The sequence below is a fragment of the Pelodiscus sinensis genome, chromosome 24 (genome assembly GCF_052426305.1).
Source record: "Pelodiscus sinensis isolate ZL-2025 chromosome 24, ASM5242630v1, whole genome shotgun sequence".
Taxonomy (NCBI): Eukaryota; Metazoa; Chordata; order Testudines; family Trionychidae; genus Pelodiscus; species Pelodiscus sinensis.
This window is the reverse complement of record NC_143075.1, coordinates 25,660,540-25,683,195: the sequence shown is the minus strand read 5'-3', so window position 1 is coordinate 25,683,195 and position 22,656 is coordinate 25,660,540. Positions and strand designations below refer to the sequence as shown.

The window sequence follows — 22,656 nt, the reverse complement described above, 5'->3', positions numbered from 1 at the left end:
CCAAATTAAAGCCGTGCTTTGTTATGCATATAGGAAGCCCATGGGATCCTTTTCAGGGAAAAGGCAAGAACCTTATTGAGACTACAGTAGGGAAGCAGATAGCATCTGCTTTATAAAAACACGCGTGCACGTCCTGCAGATGGTGACCAGTCCGTGGTGGCTCAAGTCAGTCTCACTGGCCAGGCCAGGCTGACTGAGCAAGAAGTTGGGGTTGCTCTGAGGCTTGTCTTGCAGGACCAAAACCAGAGTTTAATGACAAGAGCCCCCCTTCTTTTACATGTCTATTCCCATTGGAGTCTATGGGTTTTGCAGTGCCATGCTGCCATCGTCCATGTGACGGATCCAGCAGGGTCCGCACTAGGAGCGGGGGAGGCCCCCCCGCTCCGGCAGAAAGCGGCGGCCAGGGACGGCCAGAAGCCGCTCGGCGCGGCGCCGCCGGCTCCGCAGCGGCTAAAGGCGGGGGCAGGCGCGCGCCAGAGGGGACGGGGGAAACACCGGGGGCCCAGGAGGCGTCCGGCGCGGGCGCCCCGGTTCGCGCCCCGGGCGGAAGCCGCGGGCGCGCTTCGGCCGGAGCCGCGCGGGGACCCGCTGGAGGGGGCGGGGCTGACGCCCCTGACGTCACCCGGCTGCGCCCATAACAGGGGCGCCGGGACGCCCAAGCAGGGGGAAGCGAGCGGGCAGCCACCCTGGCTTCCCGGCACCCCAAGCACCCGGCTTTCCGGGCGACCAAGGGAGACGACCCCGGCAACTGGAGGCTCGCCCTGGGACGAACCCGGCGTCTACGACGGGGTAAGTGACTTGACTCTGCACCGGCCCGGGGGGCCGGCGCAGCGGGAGTGGAAGGAGTCCAAGGCGGGGCCGTTCTGGCGCCCGTGGGCAGGCGAGTTTCGGGCGGCTGCCCCGCCTGCCGTGAGGGGAGCGCTTTAAAGCACCCATCTCACTTAGGGCCTCGGGCTGGGACCCGGTGGTGAGGGCGGGCCCGGGTCCCCCACTCCCCCACGCCCCGACCTCAGCGTAAGCCCAAAAGGCGGCGACGGTCGAACACAACACCCCCCCCTTCCCTGCAGAGAGGGGCAACAAGGCGAGGGGACAAAGAGTAGAGGGACGGCTCAAGAACCCCGGTCGGGCCCCCGGCCGGGGGCCGCCCGGGAAGATACAGGTCCGGGTCCGCTGAGCCCCCTCGGCCCCACAAGGGGCGAGGGGTGATCGCACCCGGGGCCAGACTCGCCCGTGAACCCCGGAGGGCGGGGCAACTGGGCATTTGGAAGGCGGTGGGTTCGCGGAGCCCCACCCACCCCGTTGGTTCAGCCCGGGGGATTTCGGGGGTGCGGGGCTCGCACCCTTAAAACCCGCCACAGTCCACCCTTAGGAGGAGTTAATCTGTGTTCTCCAGAGTTATCCTTTGATGGGGATTTAATTCATCCTCAAGACACAATGGCTGTTTCCTCGTTTTTCCACTTCTTGACCAGCTGTGCATCTGTGCTAGCTGTCACACTTACACATCCTCCACTCACACCACACAATTGTGCCAAGTATCAGACAAAATTAATAGTTACTAAAGGAACAGCAAGAAGAAAGGAACCTTGCACAACTTAGTTGGTGATGCAGACAAGGGTACAACTTAATTTGCAGGGCTTGACAAACTGCGGCGAGAGCCACTCGCCAGCCCCGCACTGCGCATGCACCAGACTGGCACTGCACATGCGCGAAGCGCCGGTGAATGGGGCGCTCGGAGCGACTGGCTGAAATCTACTCGCCACGGGCAGGTAGATTCAGCGGTTTGTCGAGCCCTGTTAATTTGTAATGCTACCAGGGAGCAAGGCCTTACAATAGGAGCAGGGTGAAACAGAAGCAGACAGAACTTATAAACAAGTCATTATGCATCGTACTCAGAGTCTTAGAGCCAATACTGAAATACACATTTTTGCTACAGCCTCCCATCCTCCTCTTCAGGGGTCTACTAAATTCCACCACTGGCTCGATTGGGTTCCTGACTTACTACCCATCAGTGCCTTCATTCGCTTCCAGCCAAATCCCCTCCTCCATATCCTTCGCCCACCCCCATTTCCAGGCCCCTTTCCACGTTCTGCCTGCCTCTGGAAGCTCCTTTCCCATACCCACTACCCCTGGCACCAGAGCTTCTGCCAGGCTTGCTAGTGCTGAACCACCTGAGCTAGCTCTGCAGCTACCCTGCTGTTTTAATCCTTGTGGCTCAGCGTGTGCTGTCTTGGCTCTGCATTTAGGCAGGATGCCCTGTGGAACTGTGGCCCAGTGTGCTGTGCGGAACACCAAGCCCCCAGACTGTACTCACTAGTAACTCCATTGGATAGCTTTTGTATGCTGCCTCATCCAGTGCATAGTGGTAGCTCTTTATTCTGCCACGTGGAGGATACCAGTGTAGTCCCTGGATGCTCGCTGCAGCTTCATGTGGCCTGGAACTGTTGTGGTCTTTCCAATCAGCCCTCAAGAGTGGGGGGAAAGTATTGCATCCCCCTGATGAGAGGAGTGTGGCCTAGGCCTTCCTTGCAAACGACTTCTCGTTCGTTTATTTCCTCCTTCCTTAAACCCCTCCCAGTGTTGCTCCCTGTGTTTAGATAGTAAATTCTTTGGGGAAAAGAATCTGGCATCCCAGCATTCTAAGTGCCACACGCATCCATAGTTCTGCACCGGTAATAATTTGGTGACCCTCTTGCAGCAGCTGCTCGGAGGGATTCTGCCAGCTGGAACATTGGCCCAGTCCTCAGATGAGGTTACTTCTTTTTTGCAAGATCCATGTTCTATTAATGTAATTAAAAAAGGGATAGACAATAAGACAGAGAATATCTTAATGCCTCTATATAAAACCCTGGTACGCTCACATCTGGAATACTGAGTACAGAGGTGGTCGCCTCATCTCAAAAAAGCTATATTGGCATTGGAAAAGGTTCAGAAAAGGGCAACAAAACGATTAGGGGTTTGGAACGAGTCCCATATGAGGAGAGACTAAAAAGACTTGGACTTTTCAGCTTAGAAAAGAGGAGGCTAAGGGGGGATAGGATAGAGGTCTATAAAATCATGACTGGTATGGAAAAAGTGAATAAGGAAAAGTTACTTACTTATTCCCACAATATAAGAACTGGGGGTCACCAAATGAAATGAATAGGCAGCAGGTTTAAAACAAACCAAAGGAAGTTTTTCTTCACTCAGCACAGTCAACCTGTGGAACTCCTTGCCAGAGGATGTGGTGAGGGCTAGAATTTTAACAGGGTTCAAAAAAGAGCTAGATAGATTCATGGAGGTTAGGTCCATCAATGGCTATTAGCCAGGCTGGGTAGGAATGGTGTCCCTAGCCTCTGTTTCTCTAGAGGTGGGTGACAGGGGAGGGATCACGTGAGGATTACCTGTTGTGATCCCTCCCTCTGGGGCATCAGGCATTGTCCACTATGGGCAGACAGGACACTGGGCTGGGTGGATCGTTGGTCTGCCCCAGTCTGGCCATTCTTATGGGCCATTTTTCTTTGGGGTTTGGACATATCACACCTCCCTTGACGCAGCCGTGTCCTTGTTATTCTGTTGCATAGTTTTTTGTGTCCATTGATCCAGGGCAGTCGTGACCTCTTTGTGCAGTTCCCCATTACTATGCCCAGAAGCTCTGCCTTGTGTGTCTCCTGTTGGATGTGTGGATGTGAAGTTTGAGTTGAACAGGGTGGTGTGTCCTAATTAAAATCGTGTGATTCAGAGGCCCTGAGTCAGCCTTCAGAGGAATTGCTGTGTGTGCATGTCTGTTGTGTACCAGTGTCTCAAGTTTTTGGGGTGGGGTGCAGTCATATGACTGTGAAGCCTTCAGCAAAAACAAGTCACACGAGTGCGTCACTCGGCTCCTGACATTGCAGAGGAAAGGGTTGTTGCCTGCATATATGTGCATTACACTTGCCCTGGTCAGCATTGTAGGTTGGACGTGGGCGTGCAGAATGGAAGCAGTGCATAGTAAACGTGTACCTTGCAGGGCTACACCCTTTGCACAGATTTCTTTTTCTCAGAAAAGTATTGTGTGTACGTATTTGTGCCCATTCAGTTGGCTGCATGGGACCCCCTTCACTGGCTACTTGGTGTGCTGTGTGTAGCTGAGAAGGGCCAGCTCTCAAGCCAGTCTGGCAGATAAGGAAGTGAAGATTGCACCACCCTCCTCATCAGGCGCCCAGCGTGAGAGGCAGAATAGAGCCTGTGGCGGTGCCCTGCACGCTGCCCAGAGGAACATCGCGGTATCAACACTGTTTTAAGGCATCTCCCTGGCACAGGAGCGGCCTGAGGCCGGCTGCAGCAGCTGGTGCCCTAGGCGGGGCGGCGCAACTGCCGCCCCTGCCTGCACGGCCGTCAATGGTCATGATGTCATCATGGGGCATCCCCGGCGCCCCGTGACATCATCATCAGGCACCCGGGGCAGCGGCACCCTAGGCAACTGCCTAGCTCGCCTAGGCTCATGGGCCTCCGCCCTTGCCCTGGCACCTCTGGGTCTAGGGTTGCCAGATGGTTTAACCAAAAATACAGAAACCTCCCCCCACCAAAAAAAAAACACTAGGGAAAAAATTGTGTTGAGGAAAAAAAAGGGAGAGACCAAAGTTGTTATGGGGAGGGGAAGGACCCCCAACAGCACGTATTAAGCAAAAAAACCCAAAAAAAACCAGCATGGCCCCTTTAAGAGGCTTTTTGTCGGTGGCCATTTTGTTTTTCTGTTCCAGCCACAAGACAAGCCCCTGCGGAACCAGGTAAGCAGAGGGGTGTCCGGGGGGGTCGGAGGGCTGGGCCCGGTTGCTGAGTGTGTCACGTAGGGTTGCCTCCGGTATTTTCGCCTCCTGGCAGGGAAAAAACCCAGAAAATATCGGACATTTTACGTGTCTGGTATTTTCTGAATTTTTTTACCAGACAGGAGGCGAAAATACCAGACTGTCCGGGTCAATACCGGGTCAATACCGGACACCTCGCAACCCTAGCTGGGTCTGTTGGAATCCATGATGCTGTGGTTAAGGAGGCAGGTTCCTCCTCAGTGCTGCTAAAGAAAGTTGTAATGCCCTGAATCAGAGGGTCCTTAAGAAGGGCAGGAAGAATGTTGTGGAACGTCTGTGGCTGCTCCCCGTGTGGGAAATGCTGCAGACGCTCCTCTGAGAGGTGTAGAAATCTGCACAGTCTGGAGACAGAAGAGATGGCACGGCCCTGGGGATCTGATGACTATTTCCAAGCTGTGGGGGAGCGAGCGCGCGATGCGTCTCCTTAAACCAGGGGTGGAAAATAATTTTTTGCTGGGGGCCACTTTGGACATTTTTGAAGTGGCCCTGGGCCAGGAAGGGGCGGGGCCAAGATCTTTCCGGGTTCCCACCTCAGACAATGATTGGTCGGGGGGCTGAGGGAGTGCCTTTGCCCCCACCCCACATTCCCCCAAGGTACCCATGTTCCTGGCATGGGAAGAGACTTCCTTCGCTCCCCTGCCCCTAGGCCAATTAGGGCCTGGGAGCAGGGGGAGCACGTGAAGCCTCCTCCCGCCCTGCCAGGAGCACGCGGCGCTTTGAAGCACCGCACGCTGCTCGCAGGGCGGGGACAGAGCGGAGGAGGCTTCGCGCACTGCCCCGCCCCCAGGCTCTGATTGGCCTGGGGGCGGGGGAGCAGCAGGGCCTCTGCGGGCCAGATCCACCCGCTTGATCGGCTCGCGGAGGCCCTTTTGCCCACCCCTGCCTTAAACCCTGTGGGGCTGCTCTCCCACTCCAAAAATGTAGCAATGCAGGAGCACCTCGAGCAGGCTGTGCATGACGAACAGTATCAGCTTATTTCTAGCTGTGCGGGAAGACGGGGACGGAAATCGAAACAGTCTGCATTGGTTTGGGGAAGGGAGGGGAAGAAAATGAGGAAATGCTTAAGATAGTTCAGCCATTTGCTGTTGAGACTTGATTTCCTTCCTGCAAATGGGCAATTCCCACAGTCTGGACAGTGAGGTGCTCAGGAGCTTTCAGACAAGCATAATAACCCATCAGGCCTGCCAGTGCTGGTGTGCGTACAGAGGCGACTTGCAAGAGAAATTTCTGATGGTGAGATTGTGACGTAGTGGGGGTACTTGCTGGGCTGTGGTGACCCCTGCTGTCTGGAGCAAGACCCAGCAGGGAAAGCCTCACTAGGCAGAGGTAATGCCAAACTTGTTGAACCAGTGGCCAGACACCCCCCATGGAGAGGAACAAAGGAAGGTGGAATGCTGCCCTGGCTGGGGGGCAGGGCTGGAAGTTAGTTAGGGAGTTGCTGGCTGGAAGGAGAGAAGAAGGAGCTGGGGAGGGGGCTGGGGCTCCCCTATCTCAAGGGGGGCATTGAGACCTCTTAGCCCCCAGTTCCTGTAACCAGATTACATCTGTGCTGCGCTGTGCTGGAGGAGCAATAAACCACCCTCAATTCCACTGGCTGGTGCAGTCTGTTTGTGCCATTTCGGGGTGCAGGAGACGGGGAACCCCCAACGCGCCGTCACAGAGATAAAGATCATCCTTGCCATATAACCTCTCTGCTGGGGATCTCAAAGCACCTAACAAGCATTGCTAACGTGATTATAGCTCTGTGAGAAAAAGTTACATATGTAACAAAAAAAAATCCAAAAAGCTCCATTGATTTCAACAGACTGATGCAGATTTCTATTAGCCTGTATGGCCTTTGACTCATGGTTAGCTGAAAAAATCAGATAAGTCCTCAGAGGGGCAGATTTTTTGGTGTGCTCAGCATCTGCACCTTCCACTTTCTCCAGTTACTCGCCGAGCCGAGAATGAGAGGGTTGCTCCTGGAGGGGAGAATGTTTATCCTTTTAAAGACCAGGAAGGAATCCTAGAATCCCAGGGCTGGAAGAGATCTCAGAAGGTCATCAAGTCCAGCCCCCTGCCCAAGGCAGGACCAATCTCAACGAAATCAACCCGGCCAGGGCTTTGTCAAGCCGAGACTTAAACACCTCTAGGGATGGAGATTCCACCCCCTCCCTAGGGAACCCAGCCCAGCGCTTCCCCACCCGCCTAGGGAAATAGAGACCAGTTGTGACCCCTTGGATCCTACTGCAGCTCCGCTGTGTTGCATGCAGTGTTCATAGTTGGGTTGAGCAGCGAACTTCGGCTAATTATGGCTTTGACACCAACCTGTTCTGTGGCAGGGATGTAACCTCCTTTTGTCTCGGTTCCTCATCTCCAAAATGAGGAAATACTTGTCCTGTGGGGGGTGGAATATTTCCTCAAGCCTGGGCAGCCAAGAGTAAAATCCTCTGGAGCAGTGAAGTGTTATTTCTGTGGAGTCCCTCGGTGAGGAGGAACCGCTTTGGTGCAAGTAGCAACTGTCCATTTCTTGCCGTCAGCCTGTGTTCTAAATAACGAGGAAAATCCTGAGGGTGGGCTGGGCTGGAGTGTGCAGAACCTCTCAGGCGTGGGCTGCTCAGTTCGAAACAGCCTTCTGTGTACTAGCAGTGTAATGGCCAGTCACCTGGAGACACTCCCCCCCACCTTGCTGCCTGGTAGAGCAAGGGGTGCTGGGGGGAGCCGGCTTAAAAGCCCCCAGCTCCAGCTCCATGGGAGGGGGCAGGGGCGCAGCGGCGGCCAACTCTGAAATGTACGAGAGTCCCTGCTGAGGCTCTTGAACATTTCCAAGGCGGAAGGCTGTGTGGCACTTCTGCCTTGGAACTGTAGCAACAGCCCGTCAGGCTCTTGCTACATTTCAGAGCGGACGCGCCCTTCTCAGCTAATTGACTAGTCAATGGACATTCCGTCAACTATTCGATTAGTTGATTAATCTAATTTTAACATCCCTAACCTATCCGATGGCTCTTCCACAACCTTCCTTGTTTTACAGCCATTACTAAATGCCACCAGTGATGGTATATTCCATATTCTTTATGGAAATATGCTTGTGAATAGGAATATACCTGAGTCGAATATGCTTTATACAAAATGTGTCGTGTAACCTATGGAAAGCTGGATGTGTATTATCTGTTTGTGTGTATATGTATATTTAAGAGAGTTTTGTATCTGTCTCTTTGCCGGTGAGTCTGTTCAAAAACATGCCCTAAACAGTAAGAGCTAGGGCTATGAAATTTGGTATACAGCTTCCTCTTATCCTGACGTAAGGCAAGGTCAGAGTTTGCTTGTGCCAGCAACATGTGGTGTGCAGGGAATTGGGGTTGTTTTCCGTGACATGGAAACAGAGAGGTCTGAGAGCAGGTCTGACTGCTATGCTCTGAAATGACACTGGGGGCAGTTATACTACAGAGACCTCAGGGAGGCCGCAGGGGCTAGAACTCTTCATATTGCCAACCTTGGCTAAGTGGCTCCCCTGTCCCAAACCTCTCCCCTTCAGCCACAGCACCGAAGGAGCCCCACCAGGCTGCGGCCCCTCGAGGGTGCTGCATGGGAGCGCGGGACCCAAATGGCCGCTTGCACTGCTTGCTCCTGCGCAGCAGCCCGGCTGAGTGACGCAGAAGTCAGCCGAGCGCCATGGCGGGAGAAGGGGGGCGGGAAGGTGATGTACATGCCCAGGGGGCAGGGCCTGGACAAGCGTGCATCCCGGATGGAGACAGAGGAGAGCGGAGAGAGTGAGAGGCAGGAGGAGGAGGAGGAGAAGAGAAAGGGAGAGTGAGAGGCAGTAGGGGGAGAAGAGAAAGAGAGAGACGGAGAGAGAGCAGGAGGCGGAGGAGAGCTGAGGGGGGAGAGAGAGAGAGAGAGAGAGACGGGAGGCTCAGGAGAGAAGACCAACGTGGAGGAGAGACCTGAAAATCCCGTCTTACGATGGGCTAATTGGCTAGATTCAAAATAACAAGGTGAGTGTCCACACAGCAGGCCCATCATTTTGAAATTATTTTGAAATAACAGGCTTCTCATTCCAGAATAACATCCCCTCATTTCACGAGGAATAACGCCTATTTCGAAATAGCAGTAGTGTGGACGCTCCACCGCTGCTATTTCGGAATAGCCCCTCCTCAGGACCATTGAGAGTCATTACTCCCCAGTGCTTTCTGGGGCTCAAAATCAAGGTAGTGCGAACACATTAGGGGAGCCTAATTTTGAGGCTTCCTAGCAGTGTGACATGCTATTTGAAATATTTATTTTGGGAGTTATAATTCCAAAATAACTTATTTTGAAATACCATTGTAGGGTAGATATAGCCTTAGTCTGTTAGCCTTAGCTGGCCCATTTTGGTTTTTTTTGCTTAGTAACTTACTTTGATCTGTCTGTTTTCACTTGCAACTACTTAAATCCTGCTTTTTATACTAAATAGAATCACTTCTAGTTACTATCAAACCAGTGTAAATCAGTGAGTAGTAATAGAGGGGAAGCTGTGTTAGTCTGATCTTGCTAAAACAAAAGGAAAAACTATGTAGCACTTTAAAGACTAACAAGATGGTTTACTAGGTGATGAGCGGGCCCATGAAAGCTAATCACCTATTAAACCATCTTGTTAGTCTTTAAAGTGCTACGTAGTTTTTCCTTTAGGCTGTGTCTACATTGGCAAGATTTTGCGCAAAAGCAAATGCTTTTGCACAAAATCTTGCCACCTGTCTACACTGGCTGCGAGTACTTGTGTAAGAACACTGACGTTCTAATGTATGAAATCAGTGCTGCTTGCGCAAATACTCTGATGTTCCCACCCAGGGATAAGCCCTCTTGCGCAACTGTTCTTGCGCAAGAGGCCAATGTAGACAGGCAACGTTAATTTCTTGCACAAGAAAGCCCGGTGGCTAAAATGGCCATCGGAGCTTTCTTGCGCAAGAGAGCGTCTACACTGGCACAGATGCTTTTGCGCAAAAGCACATCTCTTGTGCACAGGCACATGCCAGTGTAGACGTAGCCCAAGTGTAAATCATTGGTACCAGAAGGGGGTGGAGGCTGGCCATCTCACTCTTTCATTGATAAAGGGGGTGAACAAATTCTGAGCTCACTCTGTAGTTGGGTGACCGTATTCCCTATGCTGAATACAGCATCCCTGGCAAAATTACTCCTGTTGAGTTCAGTGGCAATCAGACCTATGCAACACATATTCACATTCATGTCAAGTTGACTGAGCCCTGTTACAGAGAGACTGCTCAGCTGGGTTCTTTTTATTTACCTTCTTACCGATAAGACTTTAGGGTTTGTAGGTGCACACACGCTCACATATGCCTCTGTCACATGGGGGGATGTCAGCGACTGACCTAAGCCTTCTTGCCTGCTGCTCTGTGCCCTCCATGCCCGATTGGGCTACCTGCACAGACTCTCCTAGTACCTGGTGCCATGTCTTCCCGGGGCACATGTTGGGGACACACAAAGTCACATGCTCCCCTCCCCAGGTTTCTGCCAGGATTCACAGCAGGATGCAGCCAGTAGGAGCGTTAGCTAATGTTTAAAAACACTAACCAGTGAAACGCAAGATTTAACTGGTTAGCCCTGGAGCAGCCCCTCCCCCCGCCCCCGCAGCACAACAGGCCAAGACCGTGGATGGAGGTGGGCTGTTCTTGCCACAGCTATGGGCAGGGAGGCCTGCTCGGATCCCGGCTGCATTATGTGCCAGTCCAGGACCAGGGATCCTAGCCAGAGGGAGGGCGCTTAGGAGATTGGAGCAGCCCTGAATTGCTGGGGGATGGGTTTCAGGGCGGGGGAGGAGGGTGTGAAAAGGGTGCTAAGCCCCTGCCAGGGAGTTGCTGTGGAGCCTACAGGTTTGGGCCACAAAATACAGGAGAATTTGTCTGTTTTTAAGAAAAAGTTGGGACACCTGCAGGAGGCTTTAATACAAGACTGTCCCTTTAAATATGGGGCGTTGGTCATCTTCCTTTCCAAGTGCAGACTAATGGTTCTTCTCAGCCTCTTGTCACTACTGAGTCTGTAAGGTGCTACCAGCCTAGTGGTTGGTTTTTAAGTCTTTCCTGTTACAGACTCACTCGGCTCCCCCCCGAAGTTCGTCTACTCACTGTCTCTTTTTTCTTCTTCCCCTCCATTTCTTTTCCTTGTCCCCCTCCCCTCCTTCCCTTATTCTTGGATCTGGACTTCCAACACTCCAATCATCTGAAGAATGGGCTGTGCCCACGAAAGCTCATGACACCATCTACATGTTTTGTTAGTCTGTAAGGTGCTGCTAGACCATCTGTTGTTTTATCCCCTAACTGTATGGCTTTGGGCAAGTCACCTTCTTACTCGGTCCCAATTTCCCAATCTGTAAAATCACGACCTGTTCCACAGGATAGTCACAAGGTGGGATTCATGTTTAGAAAAGACACTTGGAGATTACCAGATGAAAAGAACTAGATAAGAGAATTACTATTGCCTAGCAACACTTTACTGCATCAAATCCAGCTGAGATGCATTTGGATGATTACACTGGAGCTAAATGATCACTGGACCAGTCAGGATACCAGCGTAAACAGCAAAACCAAAGATAGTTACAATCCCCCCTCACTCGTCTCTTCTGCAGACTAAACAAGCCCAAATCCCTCAGCCTCTCCTCGTAGGTCATGTGCTCCAGACCCCTCATTTTGGTCGCTCTCCGCTGGACCCTCTCCAGTGCGTCCTCATCTTTCTATAGTGGGGGGCTCAGAACTGGACACAAGACCTCCCCAGAGCCAGTAGAGCTGCTGGCCATGCCCCTAGTAATGCAGCCCAATATGCTGTTAGCCTTCTTGGCTACAAGGGCACCCTATTGACTCATCACTGTTGTCACCACCAACCCCTGGGTTCCAAGAAGATCAGATTTCGTGGTCTGAAAATGGATCTTTAGTTTTTCTCATTGCGCTTGTGCTCAGCTCAACAAATTAGTAAGAAAGGCAAGAGGGCAATTTCACAGGCTGCAAATTTCACTGGGATTGGAACATAGATTATTAGCAAAGAGGTACCAGAGAGGCTATAGACGCGGCACAGTACTGCTACATCCAGGGAAGAACAGCTGAAGGGTCGCTGAGCCTTACCCCAGAGGTGAAAGTAAGTGGGTGCACCCTGGTGGTTACATTCTAACCCTAGTCATGTGCCTCAAGTTAACTACTCCTAGATAGCATAGGTAGCATGTTAGTGAAGAACAGTGTGAGTTGCACAATGTGATCCAGTATTAGGCTCCTAGGATGCATCTACATAGCAGGGCTTAACTCGAAATAAGCAACACAAATTGAGCTACGTCAGAAATAGGGAGCGTCTACACAGCACTTATTTGGAAATCGAGCACTCTTCCCCGACTCCCGTACGATGAGGGGTACAGGAGTCGGAGTCAAGTCCTCCAGCTTGACAGTATTTCAACATTATTTTGAAATAACTGCCAGCTGTGTAGACGCGACTAAGTCGTTTTGAAATAATGTTGCTGTGTCGACATACCCTTAGTGAATGAAGGAAATGATCTAATAGACCTTGGCCACCTCTCAGTCTTGTAACCTAAGCACCCCGCGTCCCCCAGCCCCAATCTCTATGTAACGAATGTAAATGAAGAAATCAATTACTTTGCAGTCACCTTTTCCAACTGAGCTACTTCAGACCTTGAAACGTTTCCAAAGAAAAGGGACCCTGAAGAGTTGACGTTGGTCAGGCTTTGGGCCAGTGAAATCAAGAACAGCAAACAGGAAATGCTGTTTCTTCTACCAAGCAGTCTCCTGGAGATCATCCAACGTCTTATCTAGACGGAGTCCTGCCACCTAACCTAAGGAGCTCTCATGCTCTGAGGACATTTGCCATTCTTTCCATGTTGATTGCTGTTGGCAGCTCTTGAGCTCTAACGCCACATTGCCGTTTCCTCCTTGTACCCCCAGTTTTAATGCCAGTAGGATTTTATCCGCTAGCCTCCATCGGTTCAGGAGCCATTGAGGGACAGCGTTTTCAGAGGGCTGCCATGCAGCCTGCTCGTGCTGAGAATTGTCTACCTATAGCACCTGCAGGTCAGACGCCGACCATCCTAACGACACAACATGAGCACGACACAGAGGCCCGCGAAGCGATGCTGCTCGTGCTCTTGTGTGTGATAGGCGTGGTTTCCAGGGGTAAAGCATTTGCTTCTAGTGCTGACTGCTCACAAGGCAGCAGACCAAAACCCACCTCTGACCTCTGCCGCTTTCCAGATGTGATCAAGTCTGAGCATCTGGCCCATCTGATGTGCAGCCCTACAGTCAGCAAGGTGGCCCCCGCATGACTGTCCTCAGCTGAAGATATTGACACAAAGCTGTGACTTGTCAGGCTCCAATAATTAGACCCAAGCCTATAGCTGTTAGGATCAAGGGGCAAGGTTTTCTTTGAGCAGTATCTTAACGGAGGCTTTAAACCTGGAATGCATCCTCCTGGCAGAATCGAAAAAGGTGCCTGTTGCTTGAGTTCGCTGTTCTGAGACAAGTTCTGCTCTCCCTCGGATTGGGGTAAATCCAGCCTCTCTCAAACGCTGGCAGTGGAATTAGTACAGACTCACTCTGGGATAGCAGAGCAGAATGGGGTGAGGGTGGGGCCTAGTTTGATTTTTCGCATTGGAAAACCCACTGCACTGTAGACTCCCTTAAGGCAGAGAATTCAGGCCAAGAAGTGGCCTTTTAACTGAGACAAAGCAGAAGAGACCCCGGGAGAGCTGACCTCAGCCTGGGAGCCCTATCCCCAAGCAGGAGAAAGCTGCTGTGCCATGGAGCAGCCAGTTCAAACTAGGCTGGAAGCACGAAGCTGGTCCGATCTGGCCACTCCGCGCGCTTGTCTGGCCTGTGTCACCGAGATGGAAACTCCTACAGGAGGGCCAGGATCTCCCTCTGTGCAGTGAGCTCAGCGCTCGCCCACCCGCGGGCCCCAGGAGCGGGTCTCCGGCCACTCACAGGCTCTGTCCCAGTGGGATCGGGTGCTTTCTGGTGCAGTTGTTCTTGATCCTGCCATGGCAGCCAGTTCTCCCAGCAGGGCTGGTCCCCACCCCTAGTCACTCACATGTAAGGCTGTGCCGATACTACCCGCCAGCAGAGCGTAACCACGCCCCAGCCGGGAGGCTCTGGGCTGGGCTAGCTGGGAAGAGGTGGTAAGATACTGTCCCCATCTAGATTTGGGAAAACCACTGCTCAGCCCCCTGCAGTTCGCACCCCACTTCAGTCGTCCTCCCGAGCTGTTCCCCCACCCCCTGCACAAGGCTAGTCGTATGGCCCCAGCTTTTTGATGGCAGAAAATACACTGGCCGATGATGCTATTAATAGGCAGCTCCAGGGTGGGGGAAGAATGGCACAATATCCAATTATTCAGCATCTGTGCCAGCCAGGACCAATGCTTTAACGGGTTCCCAGTGTGGAGGCCTAAGGGCCAGGAATTGGCCACATTTAAAGGCATGGTCCTGTGACACATTCAGTGCCCAGAGATCCCCGTGAGCCGGGGGGGAGGGAGGGAGCCATTTTTGAAGGAGCGGCCTCGTTGGGAATTTTGGAAATAGACAGAGCGGCGCCTCGGGTGGAAGGGGTGGGGCCAGGAGACTCTGAGTGCCTCACCCACAGACCCTGATTGGCCTGGGGGTGGGGGAGCATGGGAAGTCTTTGCCCCCCACCCTGCCAGAGGCACCCAGCGCCTCGAGAGAACCAGCAGCTGATTTGAACACCCTGCACTTCCTCTGCTCCCAGGCCAATAGTGGGGGGAGAGGGGAGGGAGGAAGGAAAGGAGGGAGAGAGGACAGAGGGAAGGTAGGAAGGAAGGAACGAATAAAGGGAAGGAGGAAGGAAGGAAGAGAGGGAGGAAGTAAGAGAGAGGAATGGGGGAGGGAGGAAGGAAGGAAAGGAAGGGTGGACAGAGGGAGGGCAGGAAGGAAGGGAGAGGAAGGAGGGAGGGGACGAAGGAAGGAGGGGAGAGAGGGAGGAAGGAAGAGAAGGAGGGATGGAGGAAGAGAGGAAGGAACGAAGGGAGGGAGGAAGGAAGGAAGATACCCCAGGAGGGGGGCTGATGGGAAGCTTTACCCTTAGTTCGGGAGGAGCCTCACCTCCCTCCCCATGCCTCTCAGCTGCTGGGAAGGGCCTGGGGGTGGAGGAGAGGAGACGTGGCGCACTCCCCCATTCCCAGGTCTCGATCGGCCTGGGGGCGGGGGAGCGGCAGGGTGGACGTGGGCCAGATCCACCCGCTTGGTGGGCTGCATCCAGCCCACCCCTGCCCTTGTGCTGAAAATGGCAGCGTGCTGGCCGGCCGGCCCTCTGTGCCAGAACTGCTGGTCTCCCCCAGCGAAGGCGCAGAGCCGGGGTCCCGACCAGGGCAGAGCAGCACAGACCCTGAGAACAGCTCCGCTCCGGGAAGACGCGTGGGACCAGAGCCCCAGAGAAATCCGTCTTGCTGGTCACAGAGCGGGGACCAGGCCCCGCTTGTCATGGCCCAACCCTGCATTAAGGCCTCCTACCAGTGTCCCAGCGGTGTGAAAACGGGCACCTTGCCGTCTGTTCTGTCTTGCCCACAGCGCTGCTCGTCCCCCTCGGCCTGCTGCCTGCCGGCTCTCCCCCGGCAGCCCCTCCGCTGTGCAGCCCTCCCATGGGCCCTTGGCGTGCAGCCCCTCCCGCTCTCCTCTCCCTGCTCTGCCCTCAGCTCACCAGCAGCCTGGCTCCTCCTTCCTCCGCTGCCTCTGGCCTTTCCACACTGTTCGCACTCAGCCCCGTGGGATGGGGGTGGAGGGAGCAGGAGCTGTCAGCTCCCATTTATTCCCTGCTGCAATGGATCTGGCCAGAAATCTGGGAAGGCAAGCCTGAGACCCTCGTCCCCTCTGGCCTTGGGCACACGAGGGGCGGGTCTGTGCAGGGGGCATGGAGGGCACAGAGCAGCAGGCAGGGAGGCTGTCGGTCAGTCACCCGCCCCATATGACGGGTATCTGAGTGTGGGTGCAGCGCCTCTCCCAGGGTGAGCCTGACGAGGTCATTCCGACAGTGCAGCTTGACGGGCTCTTCCCTGGGCCGCAGGTGGGCGCTGGCTGGTCTGACTGATCGCCCCGGAGCGCGCTTGAGGGGAGCCCTTTTCCCAGGTGCCCCTATTCAGCACCGGGAAGTATCGTCACCCTCTGTAGAGACGAGCGTCCGGAGCCTTTGGAAGGGCTTGGCCTGGAGCCAGGCAAGCACCGTTCCATTTCGAACCCTGCTGGAGCCCTGCGCAGGCTTTGCTGTTCGCTAGGAGATGTCCAGCCGCACACCCGTGGAGCAGCACGTGGAGCTGCATTGCTCCGAAATGGGAGCATGCGCCGGGGGATTATTTCGTTTCCTCCCAGTGCTTCGGGGGGCTCTTGGAAACAAGCTGTGGGCCGTGTCGGGCGACTGACTCAGCTGTGGGCCGTGTCGGGCGACTGACTCAGCTGTGGGCCGTGTCGGGCGACTGACTCAGCTGTGGGCCGTGTCGGGCGACTGACTCAGCTGTGGGTCAGTCCTGGTTCTCTCTGCTGCTTGCTGGGTGTCTGTTGCCTGTGTGCTCATTAGAGGTGACAGTCTTTAGTGGCTGGAAAGATCAGGGGAGAGAGGGGCCAAAACCAGCCACACCAGGCTGCTCTGACCTTTGTGACTCTGACATGCTGCCAGGGTGTGGAGGACACAGCAGCCTCCTCCGTGTGTCCTGTGCCCTAGTGGAGGCTGTGGGCCACAGGCGGGCTCCGAGCGGTTCCTTAGTGAGGGTGAGCAACGACAGCCTGTCCCCAGAGACTGTTCCCAGGGCAGACTGAGCTGGAGCCAGATGCTGAAGCCAGGCCGTGGCCCTCAGAGTGTCTCTCCCAAGCCCGGGGCAGGCTGTCCTGACCGGAGCATTGTGGCCGTGTGGCCGCTACTCGGAGACTCCGCCTGCCTTTTGAAGCCCATCAGGGCAGAGCCAGCAGCTAGCCCAGCGGTCCCCAGCCCCTCAACCGGGATCTCCCGGTGGATCTTGGCGCCTCTGATGGGATCCTGACCGGTTTGGCCAGGAGGCTGTCAAGTGCCGGCGCGTCAGCTGCCCCTCCCCGCACTGCCGTGCCGCTCCTGCCTCTGCCTCGGAGCTGCCCCTCCCCCTGGGAGCCTCCTGCTTGCTGTGCAGGGCATGGGAAGAAGGGGTGCTGATGTCAGGGTGCCCCTCCCCCCACCCTGTACCCCACCTCCACAAAGTGGGGGGGCAGCATGGAGGGAGTTTGTTGGCTTTTGTGGGGAGTGGGGCAGGCCCAGAGTAGGGGCAAGGCTGGCGTGGGGCCGGTTTTGTGCACACACTCGGGTCAGCGGCGCACCTGAGGACGGCCCTGGGGACAGGAGCTTGTTGCGTCTAACCGATCAGCCGGCACCCGGAGCAGAGGGCTGCTTCAGGCCCACGGGAGTCAGGAGCTGGGCCCCGGCGAGGGCAGGAGCAGGTGGCCGCTGTGTGGGCAGGAGCGGCTGCAGCAGGAACTGGCCACCCCACATGCTGTGAGAGCCAGGAGCAGTAACTTGGGGTTACTGGATCCTGCTAGCAGCATCCCCAGGTGCGGGGGGGCCCAGAGCAGGATCCCACGTAATCGGTTCCCGGGGTCAGTTGTCCTCCCAGGTAGGGGACGTAAGGTCCAGCCGTTCCCTGGGCTGATCCAGAGACATGGGAGCCGGTGGGGCTGTGGGAGGGGGAGTGGGCGGCTGCTCCGCCCTGCTCCATCCTGTCTGTTCAGCATCCCCTGAAGGGAGGGGCGAGTGTCCTGAGCCCGGCGACTAAATGGCCAGGCTGGACACAGGCAGCAGCGTCCCCTTCAGCCCCCTGCTCTGTGCACGTCTCTGCCCTGGCGGAGGCAGCTGCCACGCCTGCTGTGGCCTGCTCAGGCCGAGGGGCAGGCGGGTCGGGGAGAGGCCGTCCCGTGCGTGGCCTGTGCCGGCTCCTGGGGTCTGAGGCCGTTGTGCTTGTTTGCCCGGCTCTGCAGCTGCAGGGAGGGAGCGAGAGGCGCGTGGCTGCCTTGGGGCAGGGTGGTTACTGGGAGGGATGGATCGGGCCCGAGGCCGGAGCGCATTGAACGGGACTCGCTGACCCCGGCCCGTCTCCCGCAGTTGCAGAGTTACTTCGCCGCCTGCGAGGACGAGACTCCAGCAATTCGGAATCACGACACGGTCCTGCAGCGACTGTGCGAGCACCTGGACCATGCCCTGCTCTACGGGTGAGCTCGCCCGCGCGGGGCGGCGTGTGGGTCTCTCCCGGCCAGGCCCAGCCCCATGCCTGCAGGCAGCCGCTTCAGCCGGGGCAGCAGAGCCCGGGGCCATCCAGGGCTGGCGTTAGCCCCGCCAGCGCAGCGGGGCGCCGGGGGAGGGGCTCCCCAAACCCACACTCAGCCCGGCCGGCGCAGCGGGGCGCCGGGGGAGGGGCTCCCCAAACCCACACTCAGCCCGGCCGGCGCAGCGGGGCGCCGGGGGAGGGGCTCCCCAAACCCACACTCAGCCCGGCCGGCGCAGCGGGGCGCCGGGGGAGGGGCTCCCCAAACCCACACTCAGCCCGGCCGGGTGCAGCGGGGCGCCGGGGGAGGGGCTCCCCAAACCCACACTCAGCCCGGCCGGGTGCAGCGGGGCGCCGGGGGAGGGGCTCCCCAAACCCACATTCAGCCCTGCCAGGTGCAGCGGGGCGCCGGGGGAGGGGCTCCCCAAACCCACACTCAACCCGGCCGGGTGCAGCGGGGCGCCGGGGGAGGGGCTCCCCAAACCCACATTCAGCCCTGCCAGGTGCAGGGGGGCGCCGGGGGAGGGGCTCCCCAAACCCGCACTCAGCCCGGCCAGGTGCAGGGTGGGTGCCGGGGGAGGGGCTCCCCAAACCCACATTCAGCCCGGCCAGGTGCAGCGGGGCGCCGGGGGAGGGGCTCCCCAAACCCACACTCAGCCCGGCCGGGTGCAGCGGGGCGCCGGGGGAGGGGCTCCCCAAACCCACACTCAGCCCGGCCAGGTGCAGGGGAGCACCGGGGGAGGGGCTCCCCAAACCCACACTCAACCCGGCCAGGTGCAGCGGGGCGCCGGGGGAGGGGCTCCCCAAACCCACACTCAGCCCGGCCAGGTGCAGGGGGGCGCTGGGGGAGGGGCTCCCCAAACCCACACTCAGCCCGGCCAGGTGCAGCGGGGCGCCGGGGGAGGGGCTCCCCAAACCCGCACTCAGCCCGGCCAGGTGCAGGGGAGCACCGGGGGAGGGGCTCCCCAAACCCACACTCAGCCCGGCCAGGTGCAGGGGAGCACCGGGGGAGGGGCTCCCCAAACCCACACTCAGCCCGGCCAGGTGCAGGGGAGCACCGGGGGAGGGGCTCCCCAAACCCACACACAGCCCGGCCAGGTGCAGGGGGGCACCGGGGGAGGGGCTCCCCAAACCCACACTCAGCCCGGCCGGCGCAGCGGGGCGCTGGGGGAGGGGCTCCCCAAACCCACACTCAGCCCGGCCGGCGCAGCGGGGCGCTGGACTGTGGAGAGCACTCGCCTCCCTTCACTCCCCTCAGGCAAGACGCCGGAAGTGCTGCCTTGTTCCTTAGCTGCCCTCTCTGTTCCCATTGCTCTAGGCTGCAGGATCTCTCGCTGGGCTACTGGGTGCTGGTTGTTCATTTCACCCGCAGGGAAGCCGTCAAACAAATCGAGGTGCTGCAGCACGTGGCTACCAATGTGGGGCGCAGTGAGTATTTTATTCTGCTCCTTTGCCTGGGATCTGAGCTGGTCTGAATTGCTGTGTGGTCAAGAGCCTGCTCTGCATCCCGGCTGGCAGAGAAGCAGGAGCCCCACAGGCTAAAACTCCCTGCCTGTCTGGCAGTGAAACGCTGGAGTAAGTTGCCCAGGGAGGATGTGGAGTCTCCATCTCTGGGGATATTGAAGAGCAGGTTGGACAGACGCCTGCCAGGGATGGGCTAGATCCGTGGCCACCACAGCACCCCTCGGGGTGATCGCCACGACCAGCTGGCCGGGCGGCTGCCCCTCTTCCATGCAGCCCAGCTGGAGCGTGGCGCAGCCTCGGCGGGCTGAACGCCAAGCTGTGCTGGATCGGGGAAGGGCAGCCCCCCGGCGGCTGCCCCTCTTCGTTAACCTGCTGGCTGGAGGGGAAGAGACGCGCAGTGTCCCCGCTCTTGCCTCCGGCTCTGGGGGGGCTGGGGGCTGGCACAGGCGGTGCGCTGGGGACAGGGCTATGACTCATAGGACCTGAGAACTGGTTAGGGTTAGGGTTAGTCCAACCTGCTCCGCAATATCCCCAGAGACAGAGACTCCACAGCCCCCAGGCAGCGCAGTCCAGCCTCAGCCTCCCTCGCTGCTTGGCCTGTCCTCAGAGGCCACGGCGAGCGATTTGTCTCCCTCCTCCTTGTGACCTGACCCTCCGTTACGCTGATCCCCACGGGCTGTGTGCGGCCAGAGAGCCCCGCTGCACCCGGCCGGGCGGCGAGTCTCAGTGCACTGGGGGACAGGCTCGCGGGGGGGGGTGAAGGATGGTGCAGGGGCAGGACGGGAGGGGCAGGGGTTGCAGTGAGGGGATGGGGGATGCAGGGGATCAGGCGGGGGCAGGACGGGAGGGGCAGGGGTTGCAGTGAGGGGATGGGGGATGCAGGGGATCAGGCGGGGGCAGGACGGGAGGGGCAAGGGATGCAGTGAGGGGATGGGGATGCAGGGGATCAGGCGGGGGCAGGAGGGGAGGGGCAGGGGTTGCAGTGAGGGGATGGGGGATGCAGGGGATCAGGCGGGGGGAGGACGGGAGGGGCAGGGGATGCAGTGAGGGGATGGGGGATGCAGGGGATCAGGCGGGGGCAGGACGGGAGGGGCAAGGGATGCAGTGAGGGGATGGGGATGCAGGGGATCAGGCGGGGGCAGGAGGGGAGGGGCAGGGGTTGCAGTGAGGGGATGGGGGATGCAGGGGATCAGGCGGGGGAGGACGGGAGGGGCAGGGGATGCAGTGAGGGGATGGGGGATGCAGGGGATCAGGCGGGGGCAGGACGCAAGGGGCAGGGGTTGCAGTGAGGGGCATGGGGGATGCAGAGGATCAGGCTGGGGCAGGATGGGAGGGGCAGGGGTTGCAGTGAGGGGATGGGGGATGCAGGGGATCAGGCGGGGGCAGGACGCAAGGGGCAGGGGTTGCAGTGAGGGGATGGGGGATGCAGGGGATCAGGCGGGGGCAGCACGGGAGGGGCAGGGGATGCAGTGACGGGATGGGGGATGCAGGGGATCAGGCGGGGACAGGACGGGAGGGGCAGGGGTTGCAGTGAGGGGATGGGGGATGCAGGGGATCAGGCGGGGGCAGGACGGGAGGGGCAGGGGTTGCAGTGAGGGGATGGGGGATGCAGGGGATCAGGCGGGGGCAGGACGGGAGGGGCAGGGGTTGCAGTGAGGGGGATGGGGGATGCAGGGGATCAGGCGGGGGCAGGACGGGAGGGGCAGGGGTTGCAGTGAGGGGATGGGGGATGCAGGGGATCAGGCGGGGGCAGGACAGGAGGGGCAGGGGATGCAGTGAGGGGCATGGGGGATGCAGGGGATCAGGCGGGGACAGGACGGGAGGGGCAGGGGATGCAGTGGGGGGATGGGGGATGCAGGGGATCAGGCGGGGGCAGGACGGGAGGGGCAGGGGTTGCAGTGAGGGGATGGGGGATGCAGAGGATCAGGCGGGGGCAGGACGGGAGGGGTAGGGGATGCAGTGGGGGGATGGGGGATGCAGGGGATCAGGCGGGGGCAGGACGGGAGGGGCAGGGGTTGCAGTGAGGAGATGGGGGATGCAGGGGATCAGGCTGGGGCAGGACGGGAGGGGCAGGGGTTGCAGTGAGGGGATGGGGGATGCAGGGGATCAGGCGGGGGCAGCACGGGAGGGGCAGGGGTTGCAGTGAGGGCATGGGGGATGCAGGGGATCAGGCGGGGGCAGGACGGGAGGGGCAGGGGATGCAGTGAGGGGCATGGGGGATGCAGGGGATCAGGCGGGGGCAGGACAGGAGGGGCAGGGGATGCAGTGAGGGGCATGGGGGATGCAGGGGATCAGGCGGGGGCAGCACGGGAGGGGCAGGGGTTGCAGTGGGGGGATGGGGGATGCAGGGGATCAGGCGGGGGCAGGACGGGAGGGGCAGGGGTTGCAGTGAGGAGATGGGGGATGCAGGGGATCAGGCTGGGGCAGGACGGGAGGGGCAGGGGTTGCAGTGAGGGGATGGGGGATGCAGGGGATCAGGCGGGGGCAGCACGGGAGGGGTAGGGGATGCAGTGGGGGGATGGGGGATGCAGGGGATCAGGCGGGGGCAGGACGGGAGGGGCAGGGGTTGCAGTGAGGAGATGGGGGATGCAGGGGATCAGGCTGGGGCAGGACGGGAGGGGCAGGGGTTGCAGTGAGGGGATGGGGGATGCAGGGGATCAGGCGGGGGCAGCACGGGAGGGGCAGGGGTTGCAGTGAGGGGATGGGGGATGCAGGGGATCAGGCGGGGGCAGCACGGGAGGGGCAGGGGTTGCAGTGAGGGCATGGGGGATGCAGGGGATCAGGCGGGGGCAGGACGAGAGGGGCAGGGGTTGCAGTGAGGGGATGGGGGATGCAGGGGATCAGGCGGGGGCAGGACGGGAGGGGCAGGGGTTGCAGTGAGGGGATGGGGGATGCAGGGGATCAGGCGGGGGCAGGACGGGAGGGGCAGGGGATGCAGTGAGGGGCATGGGGGATGCAGGGGATCAGGCGGGGGCAGCACGGGAGGGGCAGGGGTTGCAGTGAGGGCATGGGGGATGCAGGGGATCAGGCGGGGGCAGGATGGGAGGGGCAGGAGTTCCAGTGAGGGGATGGGGGATGCAGGGGATCAGGCGGGGACAGGACGGGAGGGGCAGGGGTT

At 58.5% G+C, this 22,656-nt stretch overlaps 1 protein-coding gene across 6 annotated transcripts in view; it reads left to right on the top strand.

Moving 5' to 3' along the window:
* PLEKHM2 (pleckstrin homology and RUN domain containing M2) overlaps positions 1 to 22,656 on the top strand; it is a 93,627-nt gene that overhangs the window by 30,556 nt on the left and 40,415 nt on the right. For all 6 annotated transcript variants that reach the window (XM_075906324.2, XM_075906323.2, XM_075906326.2 and 3 more), the window contains 2 exons: positions 17,915 to 18,021; positions 19,393 to 19,502. In XM_075906324.2, coding sequence (XP_075762439.2) covers positions 17,915 to 18,021; positions 19,393 to 19,502 — 217 coding nt within the window. The remainder of the gene's footprint in view (positions 1 to 17,914; positions 18,022 to 19,392; positions 19,503 to 22,656) is intronic.